This window comes from Oryza glaberrima, chromosome 1 (assembly GCF_000147395.1).
Source record: "Oryza glaberrima chromosome 1, OglaRS2, whole genome shotgun sequence".
NCBI classification, from domain to species: Eukaryota; Viridiplantae; Streptophyta; class Magnoliopsida; order Poales; family Poaceae; genus Oryza; species Oryza glaberrima.
Window position 1 is genome coordinate 35,778,141 of NC_068326.1, and position 27,399 is coordinate 35,805,539.

At 41.3% G+C, this 27,399-nt stretch overlaps 2 protein-coding genes across 3 annotated transcripts; both read right to left on the minus strand.

Annotated features, from left to right (window-relative positions):
• Nucleotides 1-6,486: 6,486 nt before the first annotated feature.
• On the minus strand, nt 6,487-16,215 carry LOC127772230 (sister chromatid cohesion 1 protein 4). The gene is made up of 14 exons (XM_052298244.1): nt 15,671-16,215; nt 12,473-12,731; nt 12,295-12,389; nt 12,147-12,196; nt 11,543-11,592; nt 10,367-11,142; nt 9,890-10,273; nt 9,664-9,808; nt 9,259-9,395; nt 8,307-9,082; nt 8,114-8,147; nt 7,460-7,568; nt 7,241-7,370; nt 6,487-6,958 (listed from the first exon to the last, which is right to left on the minus strand). The coding sequence occupies exons 1-14, from the start codon at nt 15,792-15,794 to the stop codon at nt 6,860-6,862; spliced, it is 3,168 nt and encodes a 1,055-aa protein (XP_052154204.1). The 5' UTR covers nt 15,795-16,215; the 3' UTR covers nt 6,487-6,859.
• A 5,501-nt stretch (nt 16,216-21,716) lies between these two features.
• Nucleotides 21,717-23,517, minus strand: LOC127757220 (uncharacterized). 2 transcript variants are annotated; one of them, XM_052282696.1, is made up of 3 exons: nt 22,744-23,517; nt 22,215-22,503; nt 21,717-22,026 (listed from the first exon to the last, which is right to left on the minus strand). In XM_052282696.1, exons 1-3 carry the CDS (start codon nt 23,281-23,283, stop codon nt 21,956-21,958), a joined length of 900 nt encoding a protein of 299 aa, XP_052138656.1. In that variant the 5' UTR covers nt 23,284-23,517; the 3' UTR covers nt 21,717-21,955. The 2 variants fall into 2 exon arrangements, with proteins under 2 accessions (XP_052138656.1, XP_052138663.1); XM_052282703.1 differs by having other exon boundaries at nt 21,717-22,503.
• Between the last annotated feature and the right edge of the window lie 3,882 nt (nt 23,518-27,399).

The window sequence follows — 27,399 nt, forward strand, 5'->3', positions numbered from 1 at the left end:
CCATCGAGTTCGTGAGGAAACACTCAAACAAACCGGATGGTCCTTTTTTTTGTTACTGGATGATATGATACAATGGTCCAGTCACATACACTACTCCACGAGCTATAGCCACTCCTCTTCATCTAATTACTCAAGATTTTACCCCCTCCATTTACATTGTACGGTCCTTGCTGGTCCACTTGTTATTAGTCGTCGTGGTACTGTAGTACTCGTAGTAAATTTTGGGTAAATTTAATCAGCGACTGCAGCGAGTGAGTGAGATGTTACTGGCAGTGAAAACCTCGGCAGTCAGCCATCACAAGCGGCACAGAAGGGATCCGTTGGCAGTCCAACGTCCCAGAGCCCCCCAACGTGGGGCGCGTGAGAAAAAAAGGCCGGAGCCGCGTGCGTCTGCGTGTGAATCTCACGTACTCCATCAACCCATGCCCTGCGTCTGCGTGCGTCCGCCTGCCAATGCCAAAAAGCCCGGACGCGTCGGCGTCGCGGTCTGTACAGTAGATAGAGTACGTACTCTCCCGTGGATTTCACAAACCATCCAGGCGATCCGATCCCCATGTACGCGATTCTTCCACCTTCACTCGAGGTAGTATATGGCGTAAACGCCGCCGCCGTGCGTGCGTGGCCCGCGCCGGCGATCGATCTATTATGGATGCGTGCATTGAATTGCCGTGCCCGCGCATACCAGGCTACCGTGCAGGACCGGAGGAGGCAGGTCGGGGCGCCGTTAAATAAACCTAGGCTGTGTCTGCAAGACTCCCGTCTCGTTTTCCACGCGCACGTTTTTCAAACCGTTAAACGGTACGTTTTTTTTAAAGTTTCTATACGAAAGTTGTTTAAAAAATCATATTGATCCACTTTTAGAAAAAAAATAGCTAGTACTTATTTAATCACGCGCTAATGGACTACTCCGTTTTCCGTGCGCATTCCTATCCTCCTCAAGCGAACACAACCCTAGGACGAGTCGTGTTTATTAGTTAGATTCGTAGTAGTAGAATTATCATGTCTGATATGAAGTTAATTTATTTTAATATGGAAAAGTACTCTTTTAATTGCATTGTGAATGAGTGAATGACCAAGGCAGTAGTGTAGCTATGCACAGTAGCACGTACAGAAAATCTGATGTTACTTAGTACTCCTAATCAATCGGGACATTTGCAAATTTACCATCATTTATTTTTAATTTTTGTAAGGATGTCATTTGAATGACAGTTCTAGTAGTACTTTTGTAATTTTCTAGTGGCAGTCTTACAATAACGATTCAAAATAGTGATAAATTTGTAATTGCCTCTAATCAAGTTCATTAGGCTGCCTTGGGCTGCTTAATCTGATGGATATATGGGGCTCGATGATGGTGGTCGCATCATATCGCCGGAGAAATAGACGAGAGATATGATGGTGCATCTATAATAACGATGGAGCGCGACACGGCCGTGCGTCGACCTCGCCGCACGAGCACATCTATGGCGTACGTACGCTTGGGACACTTGACCTACCTGACGGACCAGCTAGCTAGAGCAATATATATAAACTCTATTAGCTTGATGATACTTGCATACATGTAGCTAGCGAAGATAGCCACTCTTACCGGCTAAAGCATGATAACTCTTGACACTGACACGCACACATAATACTGCTAGTAGTATATGTGACTTTCGTCTCTCACTTTATCAGGCCACGAGATGAGATAATAATCATGTTAGATAGAGCATTCATTAAGCTGCTTAATGATGTGGGTTTACTCACCTAAAGCAGCAGTATCATCGTCTTTGTCAGATGGCTTTTCTCGCTTCTTCTTCTTCTTCTGGCCTTTGACTCCCGACCGTTAATTGCAGCAACGTACACACCCAATGGCACTGCACGTACGTACAAATTGCAAACAGATCAGTGACACTGTGTGCTGTGCTGTGCATAGCCATGTCGGCTGCTCGAGAGTCAAGAGACCGATGATGGCCATGGCCGGTGATCGCCATGGCGACCTGAGAGAGCTGTCTTGTCTTGTGTGTGTACTACGCAGGCGTCGACGGGACACGTTGCGTGGCGTTCAGATAATATGACGGAAAATTATTCAGCTAGGCTAATCTGGGTGACATCATCAGCACGGTGCATTATTAGCACTAGTTGATTATACTATTACTGTTGCAGTATTAGCTTTGCTATGGAGTAGTACTAGTACTAAACTAATCGCTGCTATCTTTCTGTCCCTCAGAGGTTAAGTTTGCAGCCTCGAGATGAGTAAAGTAAGCTCGTACAGTACTAGTCTTTGTCAGATGCGGTCTCGTAGTAGTAGACTGCAGGTAAACCTGGAGGCTTGAGTACAAATTAACCGTGTTCGATCGATCGATCGATCTGCAAGGCGGTGGATAGGCACAGCCTTCACTTGGCTCACTCCCGTTGTGTACTGTATAACGAGTAGTTTAACACTGTTGCCGACTTGCTGTTGCCGGAGCCTAGCTCACGGAAGAAATGCCGTCATCCGCAGAAGTTTCCCGTGTGATTCTCTCCTCGCTGCGTCGTACGCGAAGGCCGATCGATCCGCGGAGGTCAGACGGATTAATCTCCATCGATCTGTGTATCTGCACCTAGAGACCAGTAATTAAATTAGTAAGCTCTATGCTTGGTGTGTCAGAAATATCGATGTGGACTCGAGGTAAACGTTGACGAGTGCCGTGCTCGATCCGCAGGACGGCACCATGTACTAGACTACTCGGTAGTAGTACTAATCTACTATACAGAATTTTTACCTGTGTACGATTGGTATGATATTGATATACGGAGTGTAGATCTCTTTCCTGTCACGTATGTCACGTACTAGTACAATTCGTGAGCTGCAGGGCCGGCCGGCCGGTACAGTCTATTATACTTCGTTGGGTCTAAAACATATTTCCTCCGTTTTAAAAAAAAACTAACCTACAATACATATTTTAAACTATGAATCTAAATATATTTGATCCTAGATTCATATTTTATAGGGACAGAGGGAATACACCGCAAACAGCCTGCAGCCTTCCCTTCCCTTCCCTATGCATTATTCCTTGGCGTGCATGCACGGCGCACGGAGTAGTAGCTAACTGCTACCAAGTCGATGGCACGCGCGCAGCAGGTCAGGTCACTAGGTCAGCCAACGCGCGTGCGATGCAACTCATGCGCGCGAGGCCAACTCACCAAACCGCACCGCATCCAACAGGTGATCAACCGAACCAACTGGGCGACGCGACGCGCGTGTGCGGGATGGGGCAGGAGGAGAACACCGTGATCCGGAGGCAATTTCTCCGTGCGATTCCGCCTCTTTCTCCGCGCGATCGACGTGGGGCGGCAACCGACCGACCGCGACTTCCTTCGCCGAAGCCGAGCAGAGGTGCAGAGCACCGCGGGCCGGGGGAGTGGACGCATGTCGCTCTGCGCCGTGTGACTGTTTTCTTCTCCTTTTTTTTCTTCACGGTGCTAACCACGAAAAATTCTGGCGCTCCGGGTGGTGGATGGAACGGCCATCGGTTTCGGTGAACTTCAATTTTTCTAGCCGATCGATCGTCTTTGCTTCTGGACGCCGGCCGATGCATGCAACTCTAGTACATTGGAACCTTCGGTGCTCACGAGTCACTCCTGCTTGCTCCTCTAGGTTCCCCCGCAACAGAATTTAGGTGGTGTTTGGTTGGAGGGACTAAAGTGGAGCTAAAGTTTAGTCCCAGTTCCCAAACACCCTCTTAACTATGCGGAAAACTGCAACTATTTGCATTGGGCGCTCTGTCTTCCAGTTCACTCTTTTTTGGCTCAGAAAATCACCATGGAAGTGAGCAAGCATGTCAGATCGCTGATTCGCTGTTACTACCCAACTTCACATTTCAGAAATCAGAATCAACCTCGTTGTTCTTGTTGACAACGACATTAGAGGCTGGAGAAGCCAGCAATGTTATGAGCTGTGCAGAGTTTACAAAACCCTTTTCAGTTTTTAAAACCACAGTATCGCGATAACCGTGTGGTTATCATGATAACCGCGATAACCGTGACCGTAGGTGACGATAACCCTACTTAAAACCGTTTGGTAAACCTCTAGCTGTTCAGTGACGATTGAAACTCGCGTGCCCTTTTCCAGAGAAGGCATGCAAATGTGAGATGTCTGCAGGAAGATACTCCGCTGCTGGTAATGACAGAATCTATTCGATCGGCACTTTCTGGGCCAGCTTTCGCAGGCCCTTTTGTTCCTGCTCTCTTTAATCACAAAGCGATACTACCCTTTTCACAGTGGATGGATCCATCCATGTCTCTGCATGGAGCCTGATGCCGACTGCTGAACCGAAACCCTCCTCCTCTTCTTGTGTTGTAAGCAAACAGAGTGCAGAAAGGAGAGAAAGAGAGAGACAGTGAGATTAGAGCAGTTGTGGTGGCAATGAGCATTTTGTTATGCATGGTTGTTTGCTTGTTGGATTTGTTTCTTTTTGATTAGACCCACTAAGTGATGCTGGATTATGTTAGGTCTGCATGCCTTCCTAGCTAGGAGTAGCTTGTGTTGCTTCTCAATCGTTTTCAGGCTTCAGTGTTTGTGAGAGGAACGAATGAATGAGTGCCGTACAGACAGCCCAACCTTCATGGATGTAATCATGTAATGCAAGCACATTGGAAAAAAAAAGAGAGAAAAAAAGGGAAAATATTAGGTCAAAAGTAGTTGATGAGTTGGATGATCGACAGGAGAAGGGAATTAATGTAAAAATCTCCCTTTTGACGACAGGAAAAGAGGTAGTAGTACCACAATTTTACATCGTTGTACTAGTACCCTTTTAAGGTGAGAGGAAACGTTGAGATTGTTGGTTTCTAACCCAGATACGGTCTTGGATTAGGTCATTAAATTAGACGGAACAGGGAAGTGGTGACAAAATGCTCAGATCGGAAGGAATTGAGAGACGAGGGACGTGCTTATAGCTTAATTATTTGTTAATCATTGTGAAGAGCTAGCCATATAATGGAGGAATGAGGACAATGCACACATCATCCATGCTAATGTGCATCAACCAACATCGGCGTACGGCGTCACATGCCATGTGCGCCTCATGCATCCGCCGAATAAGATAACAGGTTACACCTCACACTTGAACTTTCTTCGCCTAATCATGCTTACACATATGTACATATATATACACCTCTAGATCAAAGGGCATCGATTTTGATCACATAATTAAGCTAATCTCATATTTCCAATTTAAGCAAACATTTTCCAAACTAGCTATATATATAGGACATTTCTCATGGAAGAAATAATAACCAATCGAGTTGTACTACTAATGGTAATGAATAACAGGTACTCCTTCCGTCTCTAAATATAAGATTTTTTTTATTAGATGTGACATATCCTAATACAATAAATCGGGATATAATCTCTGTCTAGATTCGTTGTGCTATGATATGTCACATTTGGATAAAAACTCTTATATTTTGAGAGAGGAAGAAGGGAAAAAAAAAACAATGCACCGACACTTGCTTGGTGAGAGCCGAGGCGCTACAGGTAGTAACAAGCTAAACAGCAGGTCAGGTCAGGCTATAGCTCGAGATATATGCCACTTCGTGTGGCTGACTGGCTGGGTGTGGCTTGTCACCCTACTGTTCACGCACGGGCTCGCCGTCCGTCTGATCAACCCATGGGAACTCCACTGATCGGCGTACTGTAGCCGACAGGATGGCGCTGGGCACGCGAGGCGGATCTCGGCATCTCGCGCGCACGACGCCATGAAAATCGCCGTGGTGGCAAGGCAACGGCGTGGCTCGCGCGCGCGGCTTTGCGTCCGCGCGCGTGCGTGGCGTTGAGTTCGCGGAGATGTGTCGCGTGATTTTGCACGGGAATTGCCGGTGTTTGGGCGTGGAATTCGTGCGGACGTTGTTGGTGGAGGATGCCGCGCGCACGAGGCAAAGGAATCGGCAGCAATGCCGGACAATGGGACAAACTGCCTTGCGGCGCCCATACATCCATCCATCGATCAAAGTATGGTCGTCACTCGTCAGGTGGCAATGCTTGCTAGGCTTCACTTCAGTCTTTCATGAGCAGTGAGCTAGTGAGACACGCGACACGAAAACCCTGTGCTAACCGTGCAGATAAAAATAATTTCGGCACCGACATTCGCTGCTCCGTTCTTCATTTCTGGTCGGCTTTCCCCTGTCCTTTTGGCCGTCGATTAATACTTGTCATCCTTCCAAGAATTTCCATTTTCCAAACACCTTATTCTCTGCCAATTCTGTCTTGCATTTGCTGATGCTTTTACATTTTCTGCGAATAGCGAGAGCACACAGCAGCGTGTCACTTTCCGTATGTGCTAGAAAGGGATCAAAGCTGCTTTAATCACACGCCCCACATTGCTCAATGGTCATTCTGCCGTTCATGCTGGTGACTCGGATCACCAGCAGAGTGGTTGTAATGATATAATACCAATACAGAATTTTGAGCAACCTTTCCCCTCCACTTCAGGCAAAACAAACAAAAAAAGGTTCTCTCTTTTCTCACGATTGATCTACGAATCTGAATAAATTTGAAATTAATCGACAGGTTGCTCAAAGTCAGAGAAGTATACAGGTTTGAAGGTTTATTCAAAGCAACAATAGACGGGGACTTAGGAGCTGATGCTATCACATTACACAAGCAACTTTACAAGAGCTAATCATATATACACTGAATAGCCAACACGGAGGGGGGTACAACAGAATCCTACCCAAGAAGCCTAGTAAACACAGATTAGTGCGGGGATACTACAGAGGGAGGATAAATTAAAAAGAACAAAACAAAAATGACGGTCACGGCGATGCGAGATCTGTATGTTGTTGGTAATGTGACAGATATGGTAAGATTGTATGTATCGCGCCACGCTAGCTGGTTTTTGATCTAGAAATCTGACTTCAGGAGCTTTGGCCCTGGCTTAACGCTGACAAAATCGAAGGAGTTTGGTTGATCCACACTTATGAAGTCCTTTGTTGTCAGAACCTGTGAATGGAACAGAACACAATAAGTACCAAGGATAATGTCAACAGAAATGATTCGAGAAAACAATTTAAGCTACCATTGCAGGTCTAGTTTGACAATGACTACAGAAATTGGTTGATGCCAGTAAGATTGTCTAATGAGATGATGGCTAATCGAAACATGCAATATAAAATGAATGGCGTATTCTTGATCATGCAATTCTAGGTGCCTCCAATCACACTGGAGCTGAAGGTAGGTATTCCATTTCTTGAGTGAAGAAACAGAAAAGCATAACCGTCTTACCAATGTCTCAAAAAACATCCTTGATGCTTCTTTCCTAGTCTTTCCACTTAACAGATGATCAATGGCCACACTCTTTCTTCCCAGACCAGATTCCTCATCAAATAAAGTTTTGAGATATCTTGCAACACCCCTGAAGAGCAATTGTAACAACTCATTATAGAACTCAAAAAAATATTGAGCATTAAACCCTGAGAATATTATCACGAAATCCAATCGTACCTAGTACGTGAAGACCATCCACTGTTATCAAGAGACTGGAATTCCTCAGGATTAGGCTCATCATCATTAGCCTCATCACAGTCCACCTCATCATCATACATCAGAAAATCTGAAAGTGTAGAGTACAAATATGACACAAGTCATAAAACTTATAAACCTCTCGCGATGCAACACTAGAACAGTAAGATCCACCAGTGTCACATACGGGCGTGTGGAAGTTCCCATCACAAAATTTGCATATAAAATACAATTAAGAACGGATATTGCACTAGTCATGAAGGTTAATGTCATGTTTATTTCTACTAATACAAAAGAACCTAGGAATGGTGGTTATGGTGAGTCTGAAATCCCACCGCCACTTCTTGAGTCAGCCTGACCCTTCTGTGAATAATTAGAATATCTGAGCATGCGTCTTGTAATAAGATTGTTTTTATTTTGACATTGTAATATGCGTCTTGCAAATTACATATGATTCTCAGGATAAATATGCTCACTTTTTGAGTTTCGAACTGATGATATATTTATTAGAAAATCTGTGCATGGGTATTTAGCTAGTTTTCTGCTGCACCTACAAAGCATTGTACACATAATCCACATTATATTAGAACACTACTACACTAGTTTACACTTATGTATCAGAACAAAAGGCAATACCTGTGTCAACACCCTGAATCGCACTGCCAAAATCCTGCCATGTGAACAGCATACCAATTATGCCATGGACTTTAAATAACGACTGAATAAAATAGTGCAAGTACTGTATAGCATGCTACATTGTGGAATTAAGAGAAACACAAGTCATCTGACAAGTGTCTGAAGACAAGTGGAAACTTCTATATGGACTTACACTGCATTCCTTTAGTGAAAAGTCATGCCCCATATTGTCCAGATCCATAACAGATCCTACATGATTTTCTTGCAATCCAGAATTTTCACCCATTGCGGACAGAACATTTTCATCCTCTGTTGGCTGAGGAAAACCAGAAGCGTTTTGAGTAAATTCCAGTACGGTAATCTCAGAAGTCGGCATATCCTTATTGTCAAATGCATTGACATTGTCATGGACAATGTCACTCAACTCCCCTTTCATATCATCCACTGCTTGTGCAGAAACTGGATCAGAGCTATCCAGAACCACATCTGGACCAGGCATGTCATCTAGCACAAACAGAGGTGTATTTGTATTTGTGCTCCTCTGCAGATCAGCTGGAACATCTTGAAGATATTCCTTATCAAGTGAATCAACTTGAGCACTGTCACCCATATTAGTGGTTGCTTTCTCAACAACTGCAGTTTCTTTCTCATTATCAGTTAATTGTTCAGTTACTCCTTCAACATTGTTAACCTGTTTGTCAGATGGCATGTGTGAATCAAAATCAGTTCTAGCATCTGCTGCATCAGTTGCTTCTGGATGCATCGCATCTGACTCAGCTCCATCTGGTAGCACTACATGATCTTGGTGATTTCCACTGTCCTTTGCGCCAGAGGTGCCAACATCATTGCTGCCATCTGCCATAGTTTGGGACATGTCTAGCCGTACATGTATTTCCATATTATGAATGGTGGGATGAGCAACAATCTCATAGGTCCGATATTGCAAATCGTTTAGCTCCTTGCACATGCCTAGTTGGGAACACAAACATGCATCAGTAGAATTTCAGAGCATAAAACTAACCACTAATTATCCTCATATATCAAAACTAATTTCACTTCTGTTTCAGTTCTTTCCTAATTGAATTGAACATACAGTAAATGTGTAAAGAGGAAGCAGAGAATAAAAACCAATTTAAGTAGCTTACAGGAAAAGATGGGCTCATGGAATATATCATCTTCTAAGGAACCTTTCTCGATCATCCATATTTCGGAACGGGTACATGGAGCCTTTTTACGAATGCGCCTTATATCCTCAGTGCTGATCAACTGCTGCCGTATGGTACTGGAGAATGGAAGAAACTCAGTAAATAATATCACAGCAGAAAATAATTTGGACAGCAAAATAGTCCGCAATCTGATTTCCAGAGATGGACCAATCAACTCAATGTATATACTGCACAAAATTTACAAGAATATATGGAAAAAAATATACTATTTGTTTCCCATCAGAAGACAGTGATGGCAGAAATTTAAGGACATAACACTAAAGAACAACAGTCACACAGTTCCATTCAACAAACTTGTTTGAAGGCTATGAGGCGTATACATACTCAGCATGTATAACCATGGCATCATCCATTTGCACTTTTCTCTTCGGTGTGGTAGTCTTTGACGTCAACCTTGGACGTTTCAAAGATGACGTCTTAGGTGGTATTGGTGTTGAATCAAGCCTCAGTCCAGGGGTCCTTCTACCAACTAAATACAAGTCCACACAGTTAGTGTTAGACAATGCAGCAAAAGCCAGGCACAATTATTGTTGAGGAGGTTCATCCATACCTAATATAGACGCCAGTAAATCATCATCATCAGGAATACCATCAATGGTTCTTTTACCACGTGGTCTGCTAGACAATTTTTCAGTAGTTGCACTTTCGAGAGCTGGCAAACTGTCCTCCAAGTGTCTTTTTCTGCTAGTGAGACTACCTACTTTGTTACTTCCATCAGATTCAGTGGTTCCCTTTTCTGCAGTTACCTGGCCCAAGTCATTTGCCTGGTACAATTCAACGTCTGGAGCTGACAGCATTTTCTCACGTTCTGGAAATTCCAAGGTTGGTAGGTCACTTGGTATATCGTTAGATGCCATTTCTTGTGTTGATGCTTCTACATTCACTTGGGAATCTGCAGTTGCTAAGATAGCATGAGGTGCATGCTGACCGCCCCCTGCAAAACAAATAATCAAAAAGCAGATGATTTCACCTTTTTTTTATCAAATACAATGACTTTAAAAACAAAATCAACGAATAGTCAATTTACCTTGCACATCAACTGATCCATCATTAAACTGTGTTTGGTTCTCAATCACAGGTTCAGTAGGACCATCAGCGCATAGCTCTAAAGAATTTTCAACCAATGACACTTCAGTGGTTTCTTTAGCAGCTGTAGCTTCACCTGATGCAGCTACACCATCAGTATTTATCATTGACTTGTCCATGGTAGCTTCCAAGTTTGAGGTTTCAGCTTGGGGTGGCAATTCCTCAGTTGCACATTGTTGACTCAAGGAATCAATCTCCTGTACAGCACCAGAAGATTCAATTTGCACAGGCTTTGTCAATGCAAGTTCAGTCGTCTCAGCACCCACAAGATCATTAGCATTTTCAGCTGTCTTTGCAGTTTCATCATTGCTTGATGGTGAAGCTTTTCGCTGTGGACTCAGAACAGGACTTTCATGCACTCTGGAAGGAACAGTCTCTTCCATTAGGCCAGGTGTAGCCGGGGCCTGGGCACTTACAAACTCTGGTGATGCAGGCTCATCACAAGGGAAGGGACTAGGTTGATAGTATGAAGCTGATGGTCCTGCATTCCCATCATTGTTCAATAGCATATCATTCAGATCAGGTGTTTGCACATTGTATGTATGCCAATTAGGAAGACTGTTTCCTACTAGACCATCTGCACTTAACGGATTTAGTTTGTTGTGACTGGAAGGTCCATCCTCCATGTTGTATCCTTCAGCGCTTTCATCTTTATTTTGGTTATCATCAACTTCCATATCAGTAGGATGAACTGCTGATCGACCTTGAATAATAATGCTGAAGAGAGGCACAAACCAATGTAAATAAAGTAAAAATACAGAAAAAGGCAAATGCAAGATGCTGCCACTTTCAAATGTCATGGAAAAAAAATCACAACACGTGTAGCAAATATATCAGTGTCACACCCCAGTATGGCCATCTGGACTCAAATCAGGAGAAAGTAGTAACTAGACCCTGGTTTGATTCAGACTCAGTCCAAATGTACAATATAAGGTCAGAAGTTATAGGAAAACATAAAATTGCCTAGAGAAACTTAACCTCATCTGTGAAAACCCACAAAGGCTCCTTTAGATAGGATCAAAGACCCTTTATATGGGAGCAGAGACGTGTAGATAAAATTTCCAAGGGACTTGAATAGCTATTTTTTATAAAAAAAAAGTGGAAGAGGTGATTTTACCCATCATCAGCCTCAAGTTGAATTGACTGGTCCTTGTTCAGCATTAATTCCTGAGGGGGAAACAAATAAAATTTAGCTGCTGAAGATATACAAAGTTTTGTTTTGGAATTGCAGTTTATCAAGTGATAGGACACAATAACACAACAACCAGAAATAGAGAGCTTCCATTAATCAATCATCTATTAGCCATGTGTTACCCTATACTCAAAAGAAATATTGATTCCTAACAGGTAATGAACCAAAGCTGCCAAATATAAAACCAGAAGACAAGGCATAGACAATGGCCGCAAGGAATTGGTACATGGTAAAATCATTGTTATGTTCAATGTTCATGCTCTAAACATTCTTGTACAACTCAAAATGAGTTTTCATCTGCATAATCTGCATTCCCTATCATTATGACCTAAAAACAAACCAATATGTGAAGAACTGCCATGTTATGGAGCATGACAGTAAATATTTACTCTGGAAGTACATCTATGATAATGCGGAGAAGACTGAGATGATAAAAAAAGATCCAAACAGCACATACAAGATAATGCAGGATGAAGACCACAAACATTTCAATGAATTTTTGGAGAAAAGATATATTAGCTGAGATTACCTCTTCCAAATCCAACCCAATATGTGAAGAATTGCCATCACCAAATCTTTCTGTAAATAGAGATATGCTTAATATGATTAAATGGCTGGCTTCAAATTTTGAAAAGTAGATGACGAAAAGTAGATGGCGTGAATACAGAAGGACCAACCATCTAAGCCAAATTGGGATGTTGAGTATCCAGTTTTCTCTGGGTTGTCTTGCAAGGTGATCTGTTCTTTTGTGCTTACATGATGATCAATGTCACTGGATCATGGTGGAAAATCTTAAGAGAGTTGAAGGGCACATTTTAAATAACAAACTTATCACAACAAAACCAATGAACTTACCCCTGAAATGCAGCCTCCGGTAATTCAAAATCATCCAGATGGAATGTCTCTGGAAGTGTTATAGAATGATAAGGAGCAGTTGATTCTTCAGGGGGAAGATCAACGGCAGTAGACCTAAAGGCTTGTTTTATCTTCAGCAACGCTTCACTGCAATCATGGAATAGGTAGTTCACCTTGCGAGAATAGATCCTGACCACACCAAGCATAAGATGGCTTGATAATCGAAGTGCAATCGGAACTTCAGGGAATATAATTGAATCTGCAGGAAAAAAATGATTATTAATACTAAGCTCAAAATGAAAAAAAAAAAAAAGACATATGGCAGATATATGACCACTGTTAGGAAAACATAACATTTCCATCACAAAATTCTGTGAATTGCACTAGTGAGTGTTTTAGTGATGCACATGGTGGTTTGCCCTGTATCATGGGCAGGGTTAATGCCATGCTTCAGCTGCTCTAAGATTTTAAGTCCATGTGTTGATGTTATAATAAACTTATAATGGAAACCTTTTCCTGTATTTATACTACTAAATAGTGGAGTACTATTTAGAATCATAACAGACACATGCGGCATCTAAGTACTTCTATTTTTATCTTTGGAGAAAGGAATGGAGTTGAATGTTTTTCACCAATTAACTGCTATAAGCTGGTTTGCTTGCCCAATGATGGCATGACAGCGCTTTCTATCATCAATGCTATCCTTTTAGAAGAAATTAACATATTAGATGTAAGGACATGTGGTGGCCAGGGGTGGATCTACTGAGCAATGTGGGACTGCAGCTGCAGCTACAGGATGATGTAGGACAGCTGGAAGGATATGTAGTGCCTGGACAAGGCCAAAGGCATTCACGCGTACACCGCACCACTAGATTTCCGATGTAGTGGAATATTTACATTCATAAAAAAGTAAATTGATCACATTTTTCCATTGGAGAAAATTAAAGGCTACCAAAGATAGCTGGCAACCAATTGGCATAGCATGCATTGACACAGGCATTACTAAAACCCATGCAAGCAATACGGAAAAAAAAAAGGCTAGGAACATAAAAGTAACTACACAGTAATTGCACGAAAGAAAACAAATATATCCCAAAATGGTAAGAACGAAATGAGAAGACAACGATAGCTTGCATTTTTCTCATATGCGAACAAAACATGATTTCTTTTCCTTCTTCAATATATAACTCATGCATATATGGCATGGAACCTTACATTGCTCGATGGCTCTTACATGCTACATACACTTATGTAGGTTTGAGTGATCTTCTAAGTAAGAAGTGGGTTAACATGCACATATTTATTTTATTTTACAAATTACATGGTTCAAGTCGTATACTAGTCACCCTTCAATATGCATGCAATGAAACAGACACGTATTAAATTTGGTATAAGGAGATGGAAATAATGTTGTTATCAGCCTTGATCTCCATCAAACCATTGCCACTCTAGCCTGCTTTTACCTTTAAATAAATGGGAAAATAACCAAAGAAGCTTCTGGTTTACTCATTTTGCTGCACATGCATACAGGACACAGCTACTGGAGGTTTTCTTGAGTCCTCTCTCTCTATATCTTTATTGTCGGGATCGCGTCCTCTATATTGACCGTATATGGTATGCTTTAAAAAATAATGAGACGGATCAGTTGGTACCTTTGGAACATTATTTTAATCTGTATTTGGAATCATCATATCTTTCTAAATTTGGCAGGAAAGTGATGTACATGGTGAAAGTGAATTGGAGTATTGTTTAGTTGGGCGCACCTCTTTGCATATTTCAATAAAATTCCCATATACACCCCAATCCAGTTGTGAATGGAATCTATGGATAGCTCATGGCATTCCCCATATACACTCCAATATTACTTGAAATTTGTCCGAATGATGCTTGTGTAGTTTTTTTTTTGGTCAAAACAACATTTAACTAGCTTTACACTTTTCTAAATTCCATAACTTTCTGTTCGCTGGGCTTCATTTACAAATTATCACATTCCTATTCCTAACACAAGCTTCACTGTGTAGAGACACGACTTGACAGCTAATATCACGGAGCCTTAACCAACTTCACAATATTGCATGATCATGGCACTAAAAAAAAGATGTTCTTTCTCATGTTTGCTACACTTCAACTAGAATTCCGTAACCAAGTCCTTACATACCACATGCATCACAGATACCAATCCTTAACACAAGCTTCACTGTGTACAAATGCATTATCAGCTATCATGCAATCAAATCCTATGCTACAATTTTGCTTCCTTCTCTACAGACCCTGTGCACTTATGTTGTCTGAGACCTTCACAGAAGTATTGAATTCTGGTCATCGTAAACCCAGATTTTGAACTGGCTTGACTTGCATATAATAGCATTAGCAACAGAGCAACATCAGAGGAAAAAAAGAGATCTCATCTCTACCACTATATCCGTGATAAAACCAGTCCAGTAGTAATTCTGCTTGAAGGCAAGCTACCAGCATTCTCAATCTAATAAGCTGTACTTAACTATTACGATTAAATCTATAAAACAACTAGCGACGACGATGGATACTGTAAAAGCACATAATAAAATAAAATATTGTGTCATATTAGTGAACAAGTGGCTTGTAACTAGTGAGGGAGTTAGTGTTTTCTTTGTCCCCGAGAAAGAACAAAAACACTATATCCGCAATTTTTCAGACATCTAAAAGCATATAGTAACAAAATCCACATGAAGCATTAATACTAACAACCAAATGACCAGTGCAACTCAAGGTTGAAACTTTTTACCAATCTATCAGTTGTAAGAAGCTAATCAGCGACTGCATTGATACAGGTGGTTTCTTTTCCTATTACTGTAGTACAACAGTGATAATCCAGCAAACGAGCACGTATAAGCAAAAATGAAGAGACAGCTCATTAGCATAGTTGTAAAAATATGGTTGCTCTGCCAGCAACAATTAGGTCAACTAGGAATTAACACTATCCCAAAAAAGCTAACATCTTTTACTAATTAATCGCAACATATGAGCAGTAAGAGTACATATAACCATAAATAAGCGAGAAAAAAAATGTTTTCCCCCTCCTACAGCACAAACGAGCATTAGCAAAGACAATGCTTTAGCAGTCTACGTGTGAGGCCCTAACATGCTCGAACAGAAACAAAAAAAAAATGGTAGTAGATCCGAAAAGAAAAAAGCTTGTGAAACAGCAAAATCACCCACCTACGGAGACGCCGATATCCGTATCCGCGACCTGATTCTTCCGCAGCTTCCGCTCCAAATGCGCCGCGATCCATATGGTCCCGAGGGGCCCCTTCTTGGCCAAGATGAACTGCGAGTAGAACATTTTCCACCCCCCACCTCCCTTCCTCAGCACCTCACCACCAAACCCTAGCTCAGCTCAGCACCACCCAAACACACACACCCCAAGCAAAGCTCCCACCCTCCCAACACCCTCCTTATCCCATCTCTCCACGCCCCCCAAATTCCAAACCCTAGGCGGAACAAGGAACAACACCCCCCGAAGCTCCCCCGAAACCCTAAATTCGTGCCGGGAAACCCTAGAACCGCCTTCGAATTGGGCCGCGCGAGCTGGGGAGGAGGTGGGATCTGGGGAATCCGCGGCGGCGCGAGCAACTGGGGCGTTCGAATTGGAGGCCGCGAGGAGGAGGAAGGCACGAAGATTTCGAACCCAAGGGCGAAAAAATTTTGGATCTTTTTTTTTTTTCTCGAGAGGGGGGAGTTCACAGTGTTGTGTGGACTCGCACTCGCAGCGACTTGAGGAGAGGCAGCTAACGAAGCAAAAGTGCAGCACGCTTCGCAATTTAGCCCCTGGAGAATTGACAAATTACGCGCGGGGCTCTCCGCGTGCGTACCGTTGGTACGAGGGCGAGGGTGTGGATGTGTTTTTCACTTTTTTAGGATGGGTAGAGGGGGTTTAATGTAAAATTAGCGGATTTTTGAAGAGGAGCTTCCGCTCGCGAGAAAACCGGGAGAATATCAGGATATCGTGTTGGGGGTGGGGGAAGGAGCGCTGTTGGATGGGGGATGGGTAATGGGTTTGAGGCGGTGTGGTGTGTGGTTACCGTTGGATCGTCTCGCGAGATGTTGGCGCCGTCTCCCAACTGCTGCGGTTGGCTTCGTGCTCGCTTGACTAGCTGAGACCTGTCACGTGTGCGTGACTCTTCTTTACCCGTAGTATATACGTGGAGTACGTGTAGTATTTTGAATTTTGAGAGAGGGGCGTAACATTCCGGGCTCGGCCATGCAAGTTAATTACGTACCCGTCCGTTAAAAAAAAAAACCCTCAATCATAACTACGAATCTGGAGATAAATGTGATTAGGTTTGTGGCTAAGGTTTTATCTTTTTTTAACGGAATAATACAAGTTAACGATTATTAGAGACTAAAAGAATAATTTATTGATAATAATTTTTAGAATAAATTTCACATAACTACACGTATTTGATCTGTCTATCATAAAACTATATATTCAAGTGGTTTATCTTAGCGTGCTAGCCGCTGCTTCATTTCGTATAGCGATAACGCTTTTCTCTTTCTTAGCGCTCCACCCCGCGGAGAACTCTGGTTGTGCTTTGGTTGGCTTTCTCTTTTTTTCTATTTTCTCTGACTTGACTCAGCTTGACCTACTTGACTCAGCGGTTAGAGTATAAATATTTGTATTTATGGGTCTGTCTAAAAGTCTTTAGCATGTTTTTTGAGTAAAAAACTTTCGAACGTAACTACATTGTATTATACTTACAACATAACTACTATACATCGGGCATGACTAAACAAAAAGATGTTTTTGGCTCAACGGCATGCGCCATGCTCGTCGGGGGAGAGGTCCTTGGTTCAACCCCCGCCTTGCTCGTGCGAAGGTTTTTATTCCACCACATGTACATAGCATGACTCTTGAAGCGCATCAAGCGGAACTACTTGATATGATCTAGCGATAAGAATATGGACAGACAAAACATTAAAATTAAGTTTTAAAATTAAATTTTGATTGCAACCAAAAAGTTGAAGAGCATACATTATTCGAGTCACAAACAGAAGACATTCAATTTGGGACTGGTTTGATTTGATGGTGTATTAACGAAATTTGAGTCGAAGAAATTTTGGAGGAAAAATGGACGAATTTAATCCAAAGGAATTGTCTTTATGCGTGCCATTTGCTTTATATGATTGCTTCAAAGGAAATACATAGGATAAAAAAGTTGCCTCTATTTAGTAGGAATGCTAGCATGAGGTCTAATCTTGTGTTTTCAATTTTCTTTGAAACTCCATTCTCTCCCTTTCTATCCTTATCCTCGTTCTAATAAATCAACACGTAAATTTTAAGGGCTCCTTTGGATTGAAGAATTTTTAAAATAAAGGATTGGAATCCTTAGATGAACTTCCCTATGGGGGCTCTTCGGATCAAATGAATAGAGATGCCAACACTTATATAGATTGGCATCCTCCTCCGTTGTATAGGAAAATGAACATGAGCTCATACGAACAATTTTCTTTTAAATTCCCATGTTTGTTTCCTACCATCCAAAATGCACCAAAATTAGTATTTCGGTGGCTTGGAACCTTGCAGGATTGTGTAGAACATTATATCATAATCTTGCATATTTGTAGCCCCATCTTTTGGCTTATGATTATACTTATAAGCTAAAATTTGAATTTCCAACCTTAAATTTAGAGTTGATTTTAGGGTTTTTCCATTGCGGTTTATTTTTCAGTCTTTGTTTTTAGATCGTTAAGAACACGTATATAAACGTTTTATTTATAAATTATTTTTCGTTTGTAAATATGATGTTTCGCTGGAGTCCTTAATGTTACTGCGTTTTCAAAATCCTGTGTTCCAAATGAGCTCTAAATTTCTTGGTTTTTCATGTGATACATCAAAACACGTGTTCGGAGCATTTCCCGTGTGATTCAACATGGTACATGAATCAGTTAGCCAGCGGTCAAATCGTGGTCACCACATACGGAGTACGTGGCAGTGGCATAAAACAACCTGGACTCCTTCGATTCGTGTCCTCCCGAAACCGAGCTCGTTATCGGGTCCAATATTCCAATCCGACACGAGCGCGACCACGTACGCGATCATCACATCACATATACACATACCGCTGCTGGTTTTTGCTCTGCCCCGCGTTAGGCGATCGATCTCATCTCTCCTTCTCCTGTTGCTGCTCGGCCCGCCGCGTTCGTCGTCGTCGACCCCGGCCGGCCATCCGCTCGCCGCCGGCGTGCGCCTAGCTAGCCATCCATCCATCCATCCATGGCCGTTGCAATGATGCACTACTTCTTTTTCCGGCGACACCGCCGGGACGACGACGGCGGCGGCGAGCAGGACATGCTGCTGCGCGAGAGCTTCCTGCGCCGGATGGAAGAAGGCGCCGCCGCCGCCGCCGCCGCGACCAAAGGCGGTCGCCTCCGACTCTGACTCCGACTCCGAGGCGTTGCTACTCACGGGAAGCTGGCTACCGCTTCGTCCGGGTAAACCAACTTAACCGATGTATACAGCTAGTAATTATTTCATTAAGGCTGTTCTTTTCTTGCTCCACATGAAGATCGAAAAAATCTCCCAAGTCCATAATTACAGATAAACAAATCCGGCTAGCAAATGTCACAAAAGGTTCCCGTGCATACTAACTAGCAAATATCACTGAAAATTTTTTAAAAAAAATGTACAAATACTTATAATAGTATTACACCTACCGAACTACGCGTGAAATATTATCTTCAAATTCATTATATTTTATCCATAATAAAAAGAATAAAATTATGATAGATTTTTACCCTCAAAACTGTCATTATTTTTCACTTTTTTTGTTACGACTAAAATATAAGGGAGAATCCCTTATATGCCACTCTAAATTAACCGACTCCCTTATATGCCACTTTAAATTGGCTTCTCCCTTTTATGCCACTGGTTCAAGTTTCTCCTTCCTTTTATGCCATTGCCGTCAGTCCATCGTCAGTTGACCGTTAACTTCATTGTAAAAAGACGCATTTGCCCTTGAGAATTAGTATACAACCAATAATAGGTATTTTAGTACTAATATAACTACCGGATACAACATATAAAAATTAATTTTTTCTGCATCACATGCAATTTTAGCCATTACCATCACAAATAAATTTTCAATGTAAGCATGAAACATGCAGTTTTCCAACAATATTTTTAATATAAAGAGCATTTTTCACTAGTTCTGACAAAATTTTGTTCACTCAAAAAGGATTTAAAATAAATTATTTATGATTTTTTTAAGTTTACACATTTTTTAGTTGAGAGGGCATATTGGTCATTTACGAAAAAAACTAACCTTTGACTAACAGTCAACTAACACTATAGTGGTGGGAGTGGCATAAAAGGGTGAAAAAACTTGAACTAGTGGCATATAAGGGAGAAGCCAATTTTGAGTGGCATATAAGGGAACTGGTCAAATTCTAGTGGCATATAAGGGATTCTCTCAAAATATAATGAGTTTGAATATGAGACTTTGCAGATATGTGTAGTAGTACTAGAAGTAAATGCCCAATTTTTTTTAGAATTTTTCGTGACATTTGCTAGTTGGTGTATATGGGAAGCTTGCATGCATAGGATATGTTCGCCAATTATATGTATCCCAAGTCTCGTTAGTTCTCTTCTCTCGCTGCAAGTGCTCGTAATTAGCAATATGTTCGTACATTTGCAGATATGGTTAGTTAATTACAACTCGTAATTAATACTCCCTCCGTTTTATTGTATTATAAGTTGCAACTTTTTTTCTAATCAACTTTTTAAAGCTTGATTAAATTTGTAGAAAAAAATAGTAGCATCTCCAACACCAAATTAATTTTGTTGAAATTAATATCCAATACCAAGTTTTATGAAAAAGATACTACCATTGAATATCTACCATACTAAATTAGTTTTAATAAATGTAACATTAAATATATGTTGATATTATGTTTGATTTGTGTTGAAAATGTTAATATATTTTTTAAGTTTGATCAAACTTAAAAATGTTTGACTATGAAAAAAACAAAACAACTTGTAATATGAAACAGAGGGAATATATTTTAATAATATGTTTATTTTGTTATATTTATCTATAAACTTGATAAGTTTGATAAAAAAAATATAAAAATGACTTATATAATATGAAACGAAAGGAGTATGATACAACAAATTTTCTTTTGCAGGGTTTTGGGGTCATGGGGAGCTTAGTGCTGTTGTCTTTTGGTATCATCGGGTATCGTACAAACCCTGCATCCTGCCCACCACTGCCGTTTCTAATCGTCCTCCCTCTTCTTCCCGCAGCATTTGTTTTGATGCTAACGCAATAAAAGCCGGTTTTCATATGAACACCATCCAGCATTTGTTTTCATTTTTTGCGTTCAGCATTTGTAAAAAGACTACTTGTTCCCTTGTTTCTCATTGTGAGAGCAAACATATTTATGTTACCTTTGGAAATTAAAACTTCTGTAGAAAATTTGAAGGTTCAATTTCTGAACAAGTAACTCCAATAGGATGCTTCAGGGATTGTTTATATACTCTTGATTGTGGTTTGGGCTGTGTACATCTTTCTAAGGTGTAGAGGCCGGGTTAATATAATCCATTATATTAAAAAAAAAGATGCTTCAGGGATTGTTCCGCTGCATTCCAATCGGCGATATGTTTCAGGGATTGATGGTGCAAAATGTTTTCCCATTGCACTGCAACTTTGAAATCTTTTACTACTATATGGTTATTACTGGTTGGCGTTCCTAGTAGGCTCAATGACCAGAACATGAGCTGGGATTTCTGCACACCACGCTTTGTTCAGGGTTTTCTAATTTGGTATCAGCTAAAAAGCAATGCATCGTTACTGTGGGGAAAAAAAAAACTACGGAAGACGATTCTTTGTATACCTACCACGATATTACAGGCTTACAATGAATGCTAAGAAACCTTTAAGTGTTAGTAAGCTGCTCCCATTGGCTTTCAAGGCGTGTTCAGAAGAATAAGGTTGGAAATACTAGGGAGAAGTGTTTTCAGACTTTCTGGGACAATATCCATTTTTGGACAATGACTGGAACAGCTAGCCAGATATGTAGTTTAAGGCATTATAAAAACTGACTCAAAACTTGCTGAACCTTGACCTTCTACTTGCATGCTCTGACCTAGAGTTCCCTACTTTCCAAACCATTGCCAAATGAGACACTTTAGCAATATTCTATAAATTCTGAAGCAGCTGTAAATGAACATCAGTTTGACATGTATCATGTATGGCAATCTGTAACTCCATCCGACAATCAACAACTATATCCATTAACTTGCTGTTCTTTAAAAAAGGGACAGCAATAGTACCAACAATTCATTGACTGCAGTCAATTATCCTAACAAACAATTCATCGACTGCAGCAATAAGAGGAAGTAAGAGTAAGGTCAATTATCCTAACAATTCATTAACTGCACAAGACAATCCATTGACTGTAGTAGTAGTAGGAGGGAGCAAGATCAATTGTCCTAACAATTCATTGCTACTTATCATTTGGATGAGAAGTGATTCTATCGATATGTAATATCTTCAAGTCTCCTTGTTCATGTGATCCTGCAAAAGGGATAAAAACTTTTCTTTGTTAATACTTTGTAACATAAACTGCAACTTGCAAATAAGAAACAATTAATGAGACTAACAATAACCCAAAGAGCTAAATGCAAAAAGGTAGCTATCCCCCAAAGGATATACAATCCGATGGCCTCAGTTGGAGCTAGCTCCAGATAGTTATAGAGTATAACCATCAAAGTGATGCCAAGCATGGCAAGTCGAGAAGCAACTTCTAAATATACGGATAAGATCAAGCCCCATATATCTCTCTCTACACATTGCTCTCCCTGAGCTGCTGCAAATCACACCGACGCCAATGCAAATCCACCACGACGAGAAGATGTAGTGGAAGACAGACGGGCTGCACGGTGACACTGTTTTCCTCAGTCCAGAGCCTAGATAGGGTAGGAGGGCAGGACCTCCAAGAAAACCATAATTGAGGAGTTCTTTGCATTTTCCAAAAAGGGACGACTCCTTAATCTGCAAAGGACCAAATAGGCACAATCATTTCAGAACAGGTGTTTCATAATGCAATTTTTTTAGAAGAAAGACACAATCGTTTCAGAATGCAAAAAGTGTGTCAGAATGCAGAGACTCCTTGAACAGTCTTGAATGCATAATCAAGAACTCAAGATACCGACCCGACGAATGCACAATTAAGAACTCAAGAGAAAGAAGTTGAATGCACAATCAAGAACTCAAGAAAACATTGTTGAATACCTCCGATTGCTGAAGTGGATCAGAGTCCGCTGCACTATTCCTCATCTCGCTGAAGTCCTTGCCCTCGCCGGTCATCTTCTCGTTCTTGTCCTGACATGACCCAAGAAGGGGCTCGGTTAGGAGGTCGCCGGCGTCCCTCCCGCTCGTGCTGGACTCCGGCAAGGACCCCCATCCCGAGGCGGCTACCGAGAACGCGTAGGTCGCGCAGGTCAGATTTTGGGCCGCATCTGAGAGACCCGACGCTCCTGACGCGTCGGCCTCCTTGGCCACCATGGACGCCGCATCGAAAATCCGCTCGGCGGCGCGCCGCCTCGGCTCCGCGTCGGTGTCGGACCTGGACAGCGCTTCCGCAGCCTCCAGCAGCTTCTTGCCGGAGACTCCGCAGGCGTCGGCGGCGTTGGCCACCTCCTTCGCCACCCGGACCATCTCCGCGGCGGTGATGGGGGAGGAGGCCTCGGCCGCGTCCCTGGCCGAGGAGATGGCGCGGCCCAGGAGCGCGGCGGAGCTCCAACTCGTCACCGGAACGGGGAAACCCCGCATCTTCTTCCGGTGGATTCTTGATCGCCTCCGGTCGTCGAGGATTTCTTGATTTCAATCGGACTTTTGGTTATGGGGGGCAAGGGAAGAAGAAGAAGAGGCTAAGGAGGAGGGGCTAGATGGCAATGGCGTGGCCGTGTGCGGAGAAGGAGCTCCGGATGGGGAGAGGCGAGCCGAGGCGAGGGGTTTGGGAATGGCGGAGAGGCGCGATTTTGCGGTTTTGGATGACGCGGCTCGAGGTGGAAGACGAGGGGTCGTTTGGTAAATAAGGGATAAGTAGGGTGGCAAATGGAAATTATTTGCAATCTTCACGTTTCCAGCGTATTGCTGGATTGCGGTGATGGTGAAAGTTATTACTAAACTGCCCCCGTTAGCTCCATTTTGAATCGTTTGCCATTTATTGCAAGGAGGGATATTTTGGTCATTAGTCAAAAAAGCATTCCCTTCCATATCCATCAAGTTCGTTCATATCCATCAAGTTCGTTAGTGCATCATTATTATATTGCAGTCGATAATAATGCAATATGTATTTTTCAGTGCTTATTTTTTCCTAATAGAAGCATGTTTTCTCTGATATACTCCGTAGTTAGAACATCAAGTTAATGGATATAGTTGATTGTTGGCTGTTAATTTGACCGGTGAGTGTGTGACCAATATGCAAATTACAAGCCGGGATGCTTCATCCTCAGCGTTTTAAAACTGATAACTTGCAAGGTTTGTAATTTTTTTACTTGCCCCCCTTAATACAAGTTCGGCCGCCCAGCGAAAAACAAAAAAAAAAAGGTTTCAGGCTTACTTCTGATTGAGCGTGCGCATTCACCTTGTTCTTTTTCATCGTTTCCTCCACCGCAATCCTGAACCGAGGCTATTCATTGCACACCAGTAAATCTCACGTATCGTCTACAGAGTAGAGACACTGAAGAAGGCATCGGCGTCTCTGTCGATTGCGTGCGTCCGCCTTCGAGATGGGAAGACAGAGAACAGCCTAACGACTGACACACCCTTTCACTTGCGACCAGGGTTATATTAACGTCGGTAACCGTGCGGTTATCTCCCTTACCACGGGCTACGGTAAAAGAAATACCGCGGTAATCTCCTTAAATTCAAATAAATTTAAAAAGTAATTTAAATTTTTGATAAATTTTACACGGTTTCGTACGGTTTTTCATGGTTTCCGCAGTTACCGCGCGGTAATCGTGCTTACCGCCAGGGCGCGGTAACCCCGACCCCGACGGTTTGGGAAACCTTGCTTGCGACGCGACACGATTCGATTAGAAGAGCAGCATACACCGGCATGAAATGAGGGAGGATTTTGTATGGATGAGATATATATGTTTCATTCGTTTAAAATCCCTTATATTTATCGATTAGAAGACCAGCGCACACATGCATCATATTAATTTGTTTTGGAAAAAGTATGAATTGACCTCCTAAACTATCGCCGTCGATCAAATTACCCCATGAACTTGAAAAGCAGACATTTTATACCCTCAACTATGCAAACCGAACAAATTATCTCCTAGCTCAATCCGGTGTGGTTTTAATCCTACATGGCAGTCTAGTCAGCAATTTTTTTTTGAAAAATCGGTGGGACTCACATGTCATACTCTTCCTCTCTCCCCTTTATCCCATACCTCCTCAATTCCCATCCTATCTCTCTCTTCTCCCTCCCCTCCATCTCTCTCTACAATCGAGCCGAGCAGGGAGAGAGAGGGGAGAGAGAGGAAGAGTATGACATGTGGGACACACCGACTTTGGAAAAAAAATGCTGATTGAACTGTCACGTAGGACCGAAACCACTCTGGATTGAGTTAGGGGGTAATTTGTTCAGTTTGCATAGTCGAGTGTGTAAAATATCTGGTTTTTGAGTTCAGGGGGTAATTTGATCGACCACGATTTATGGGGGTAATTCATTTTTTTTCATTTATTTTTTATTTTTGGCTGACACTTAATTAATCAATTAATCATTTATTATTATATCGTTCCGTTTTCGATACGTAGGGATTAGTTCGGTAGTTCTACGGGTCCGCATCCTCTGCCTTCGAGACCAACGGCAAACTTTGCCGTTGCTTTTATCCATGCGAGACATAGTAGAATCAACGGTGTATGGCTTGAGCCCATGACAGTGATTAATTAACAGTTAAATAATTGATAAAATTAGATGTTTCTCAAGCAAAATCTCTACTACTTAAAAAATAAGACGTGCTTCTATCGTCCGTCAAAAAAAACCGGGAAAAAAACCAAGCGAAAAAACCGGGCGAAAAAAAGTCCGATAAAAAAACGGAGAAAAAATGTCTGATAAAAAAAACGGAGGGAAAAAAAAACAACTGTCCGACCCAAAAATTACGAGCCGGGCGAAAAAAACAGGCGAAAAACAACGAGTGAAAAAAAGTCCGATCAAAAAAATCGGAGCGAAAAAACGGGAGAAAAAAATGTCCGCTCCAAAAAAATATGGGGAAAAAACGAAACGAGTCAGTAAAAAAAGGGAGAAAAAACCCGGTGAAAAAAAGTCCGACCCAAAAAAATCAGAGCGAAAAAAAGGGGAGAAAAAAATGTCCGCTCCAAAAAAATACGGCACAAAAAAACGAAACGAGTTAGTAAAAAAAGGGCGAAAAAATTATCCGATTTCGAATTACATGTGACGCGGTAAAAAAATCGACCAGGGAAAAAACCGAGTAAAAAAACCGGGCCAAAAAATAAAAAAAAGACCGATAAAAAAAGGGCGAAAAAAACAAATATGTCCGATCCAAAAAAAGGCAAAAAAGGAAGAAAAATCGAAACGAATCCGACTTCGTCGACGCAGTAAAAAAGGGCGAAAAAAATAAATAAAATGTCTGATTCCAAAGAAAAAGGAATTATATGTAACACGGTAAAAAACAAATCGAATCATATTATATCTAGAAAGGTCCGACACTATAATAAAGTGGTGAAAAAAACCGTTCGTAAAAAAATGCACAAGAAAAAAATAGGGCGAAAAAAACCGCGGCGGAAAAAGTCTAATTCGTCGTTTTATATCTCTTCTTTATCTCTAATCTAATCTAATGTACCTATGTTTCTACCGTATATTAATAAAGAAAAAAATGCACGAGAAAATAAAAACGGTTTAAACAAACATGTGAGGAAAAAATGTCAGGAAAAAGCGCAAAAGAAAACGCGCTAGAAAAAAAGTTCAATAGTCCAAAAAAAAAACACATGAGAAAAAAATATTTCCATCGTCTGTAAAAAAGCAAAAAAAAAAAAGCATACGAGGAAAAGAACCGTTAGAAAAAAAGGCTAAATTTATGGACACCTGGTCGGATAGGCTGCAACCACTTTTTTCCATCTCCATGACTCGTCATCTATTCTTCTATAGTGGAGACCCTGCACATCTTTGTAGATAATTGTCATACTATTTTTTGAAGTATAACTATTATTCTTGATAACATGTTATATGGAAATAATCTTAGAAAATAAACATATTCTTATTGTTATTTAGAGAAGAGTGCATAGTGACTCTATTTTGTGTAGACTTGACCATACGAGGCAGTGTAGGATTTGATTAGTTGCAAGAATGAGATTAAAAGAATATTTTAGATTATATGCATGTTGTTATATGAATAATTCAATTATTTTAGGTAAAGCAAACATCGTAAGGTTGCCATAACCATCATCGAGGTTGGGCTATTACATTTAAGATGTTTTAATTTTTTGATTTTCTGATTGTCATCGACATGATTATGCATGAAAAACGTATCATTACGATTTTTCACCCGTTACAACGCATGGGCATGTTTGCTAGTAAATCAAGAAACAAAATCTGTGATGACAGAGCACGAGGCATACACAATACATTCCCTCTCGCATTTTGACGCCAACAATATGAATGAACATCCAATCTCCATTCATTTAGAAATAACATGAAAAGAAAAAAAAATCCTTCGTTGATGGAGCAGCCAATTAATCTTAATTACCACCTTATGATGCAAGAATATTCTCTTTATTTGATATGTCACCATATTGTACCTTTCGTTGTTATCCTTTTTAAATCTATATTTTATGTTTTTACTAGCTTCTTTCATACTATAAAAAGTGATTTACCAAAGCTCTTGTTCATATTATTCAGTTAAAAGAACCCATGTT

Bases quoted from the DNA above. Each gene is read 5' to 3' on its own strand.
- LOC127772230 (XM_052298244.1), bottom strand. From the start codon at position 15,794: ATGTTCTACTCGCAGTTCATCTTGGCCAAGAAGGGGCCCCTCGGGACC. The intron at 11,143-11,542 runs GTAAAATCACCT...GCCTCTCTTCAG, and splicing joins CAACTTGAGGCTGATGATGG to CATTATTATTCAAGGTCGAT. The intron at 8,148-8,306 runs GTAAGTCCATAT...TTCACATGGCAG, and splicing joins TTTCACTAAAGGAATGCAGT to GATTTTGGCAGTGCGATTCA.
- LOC127757220 (XM_052282696.1), bottom strand. From the start codon at position 23,283: ATGCGGGGTTTCCCCGTTCCGGTGACGAGTTGGAGCTCCGCCGCGCTC. The intron at 22,504-22,743 runs GTATTCAACAAT...GGTCCTTTGCAG, and splicing joins ATCCACTTCAGCAATCGGAG to ATTAAGGAGTCGTCCCTTTT. The intron at 22,027-22,214 runs GTTATACTCTAT...TCCCTTTTGCAG, and splicing joins TGCTTGGCATCACTTTGATG to GATCACATGAACAAGGAGAC.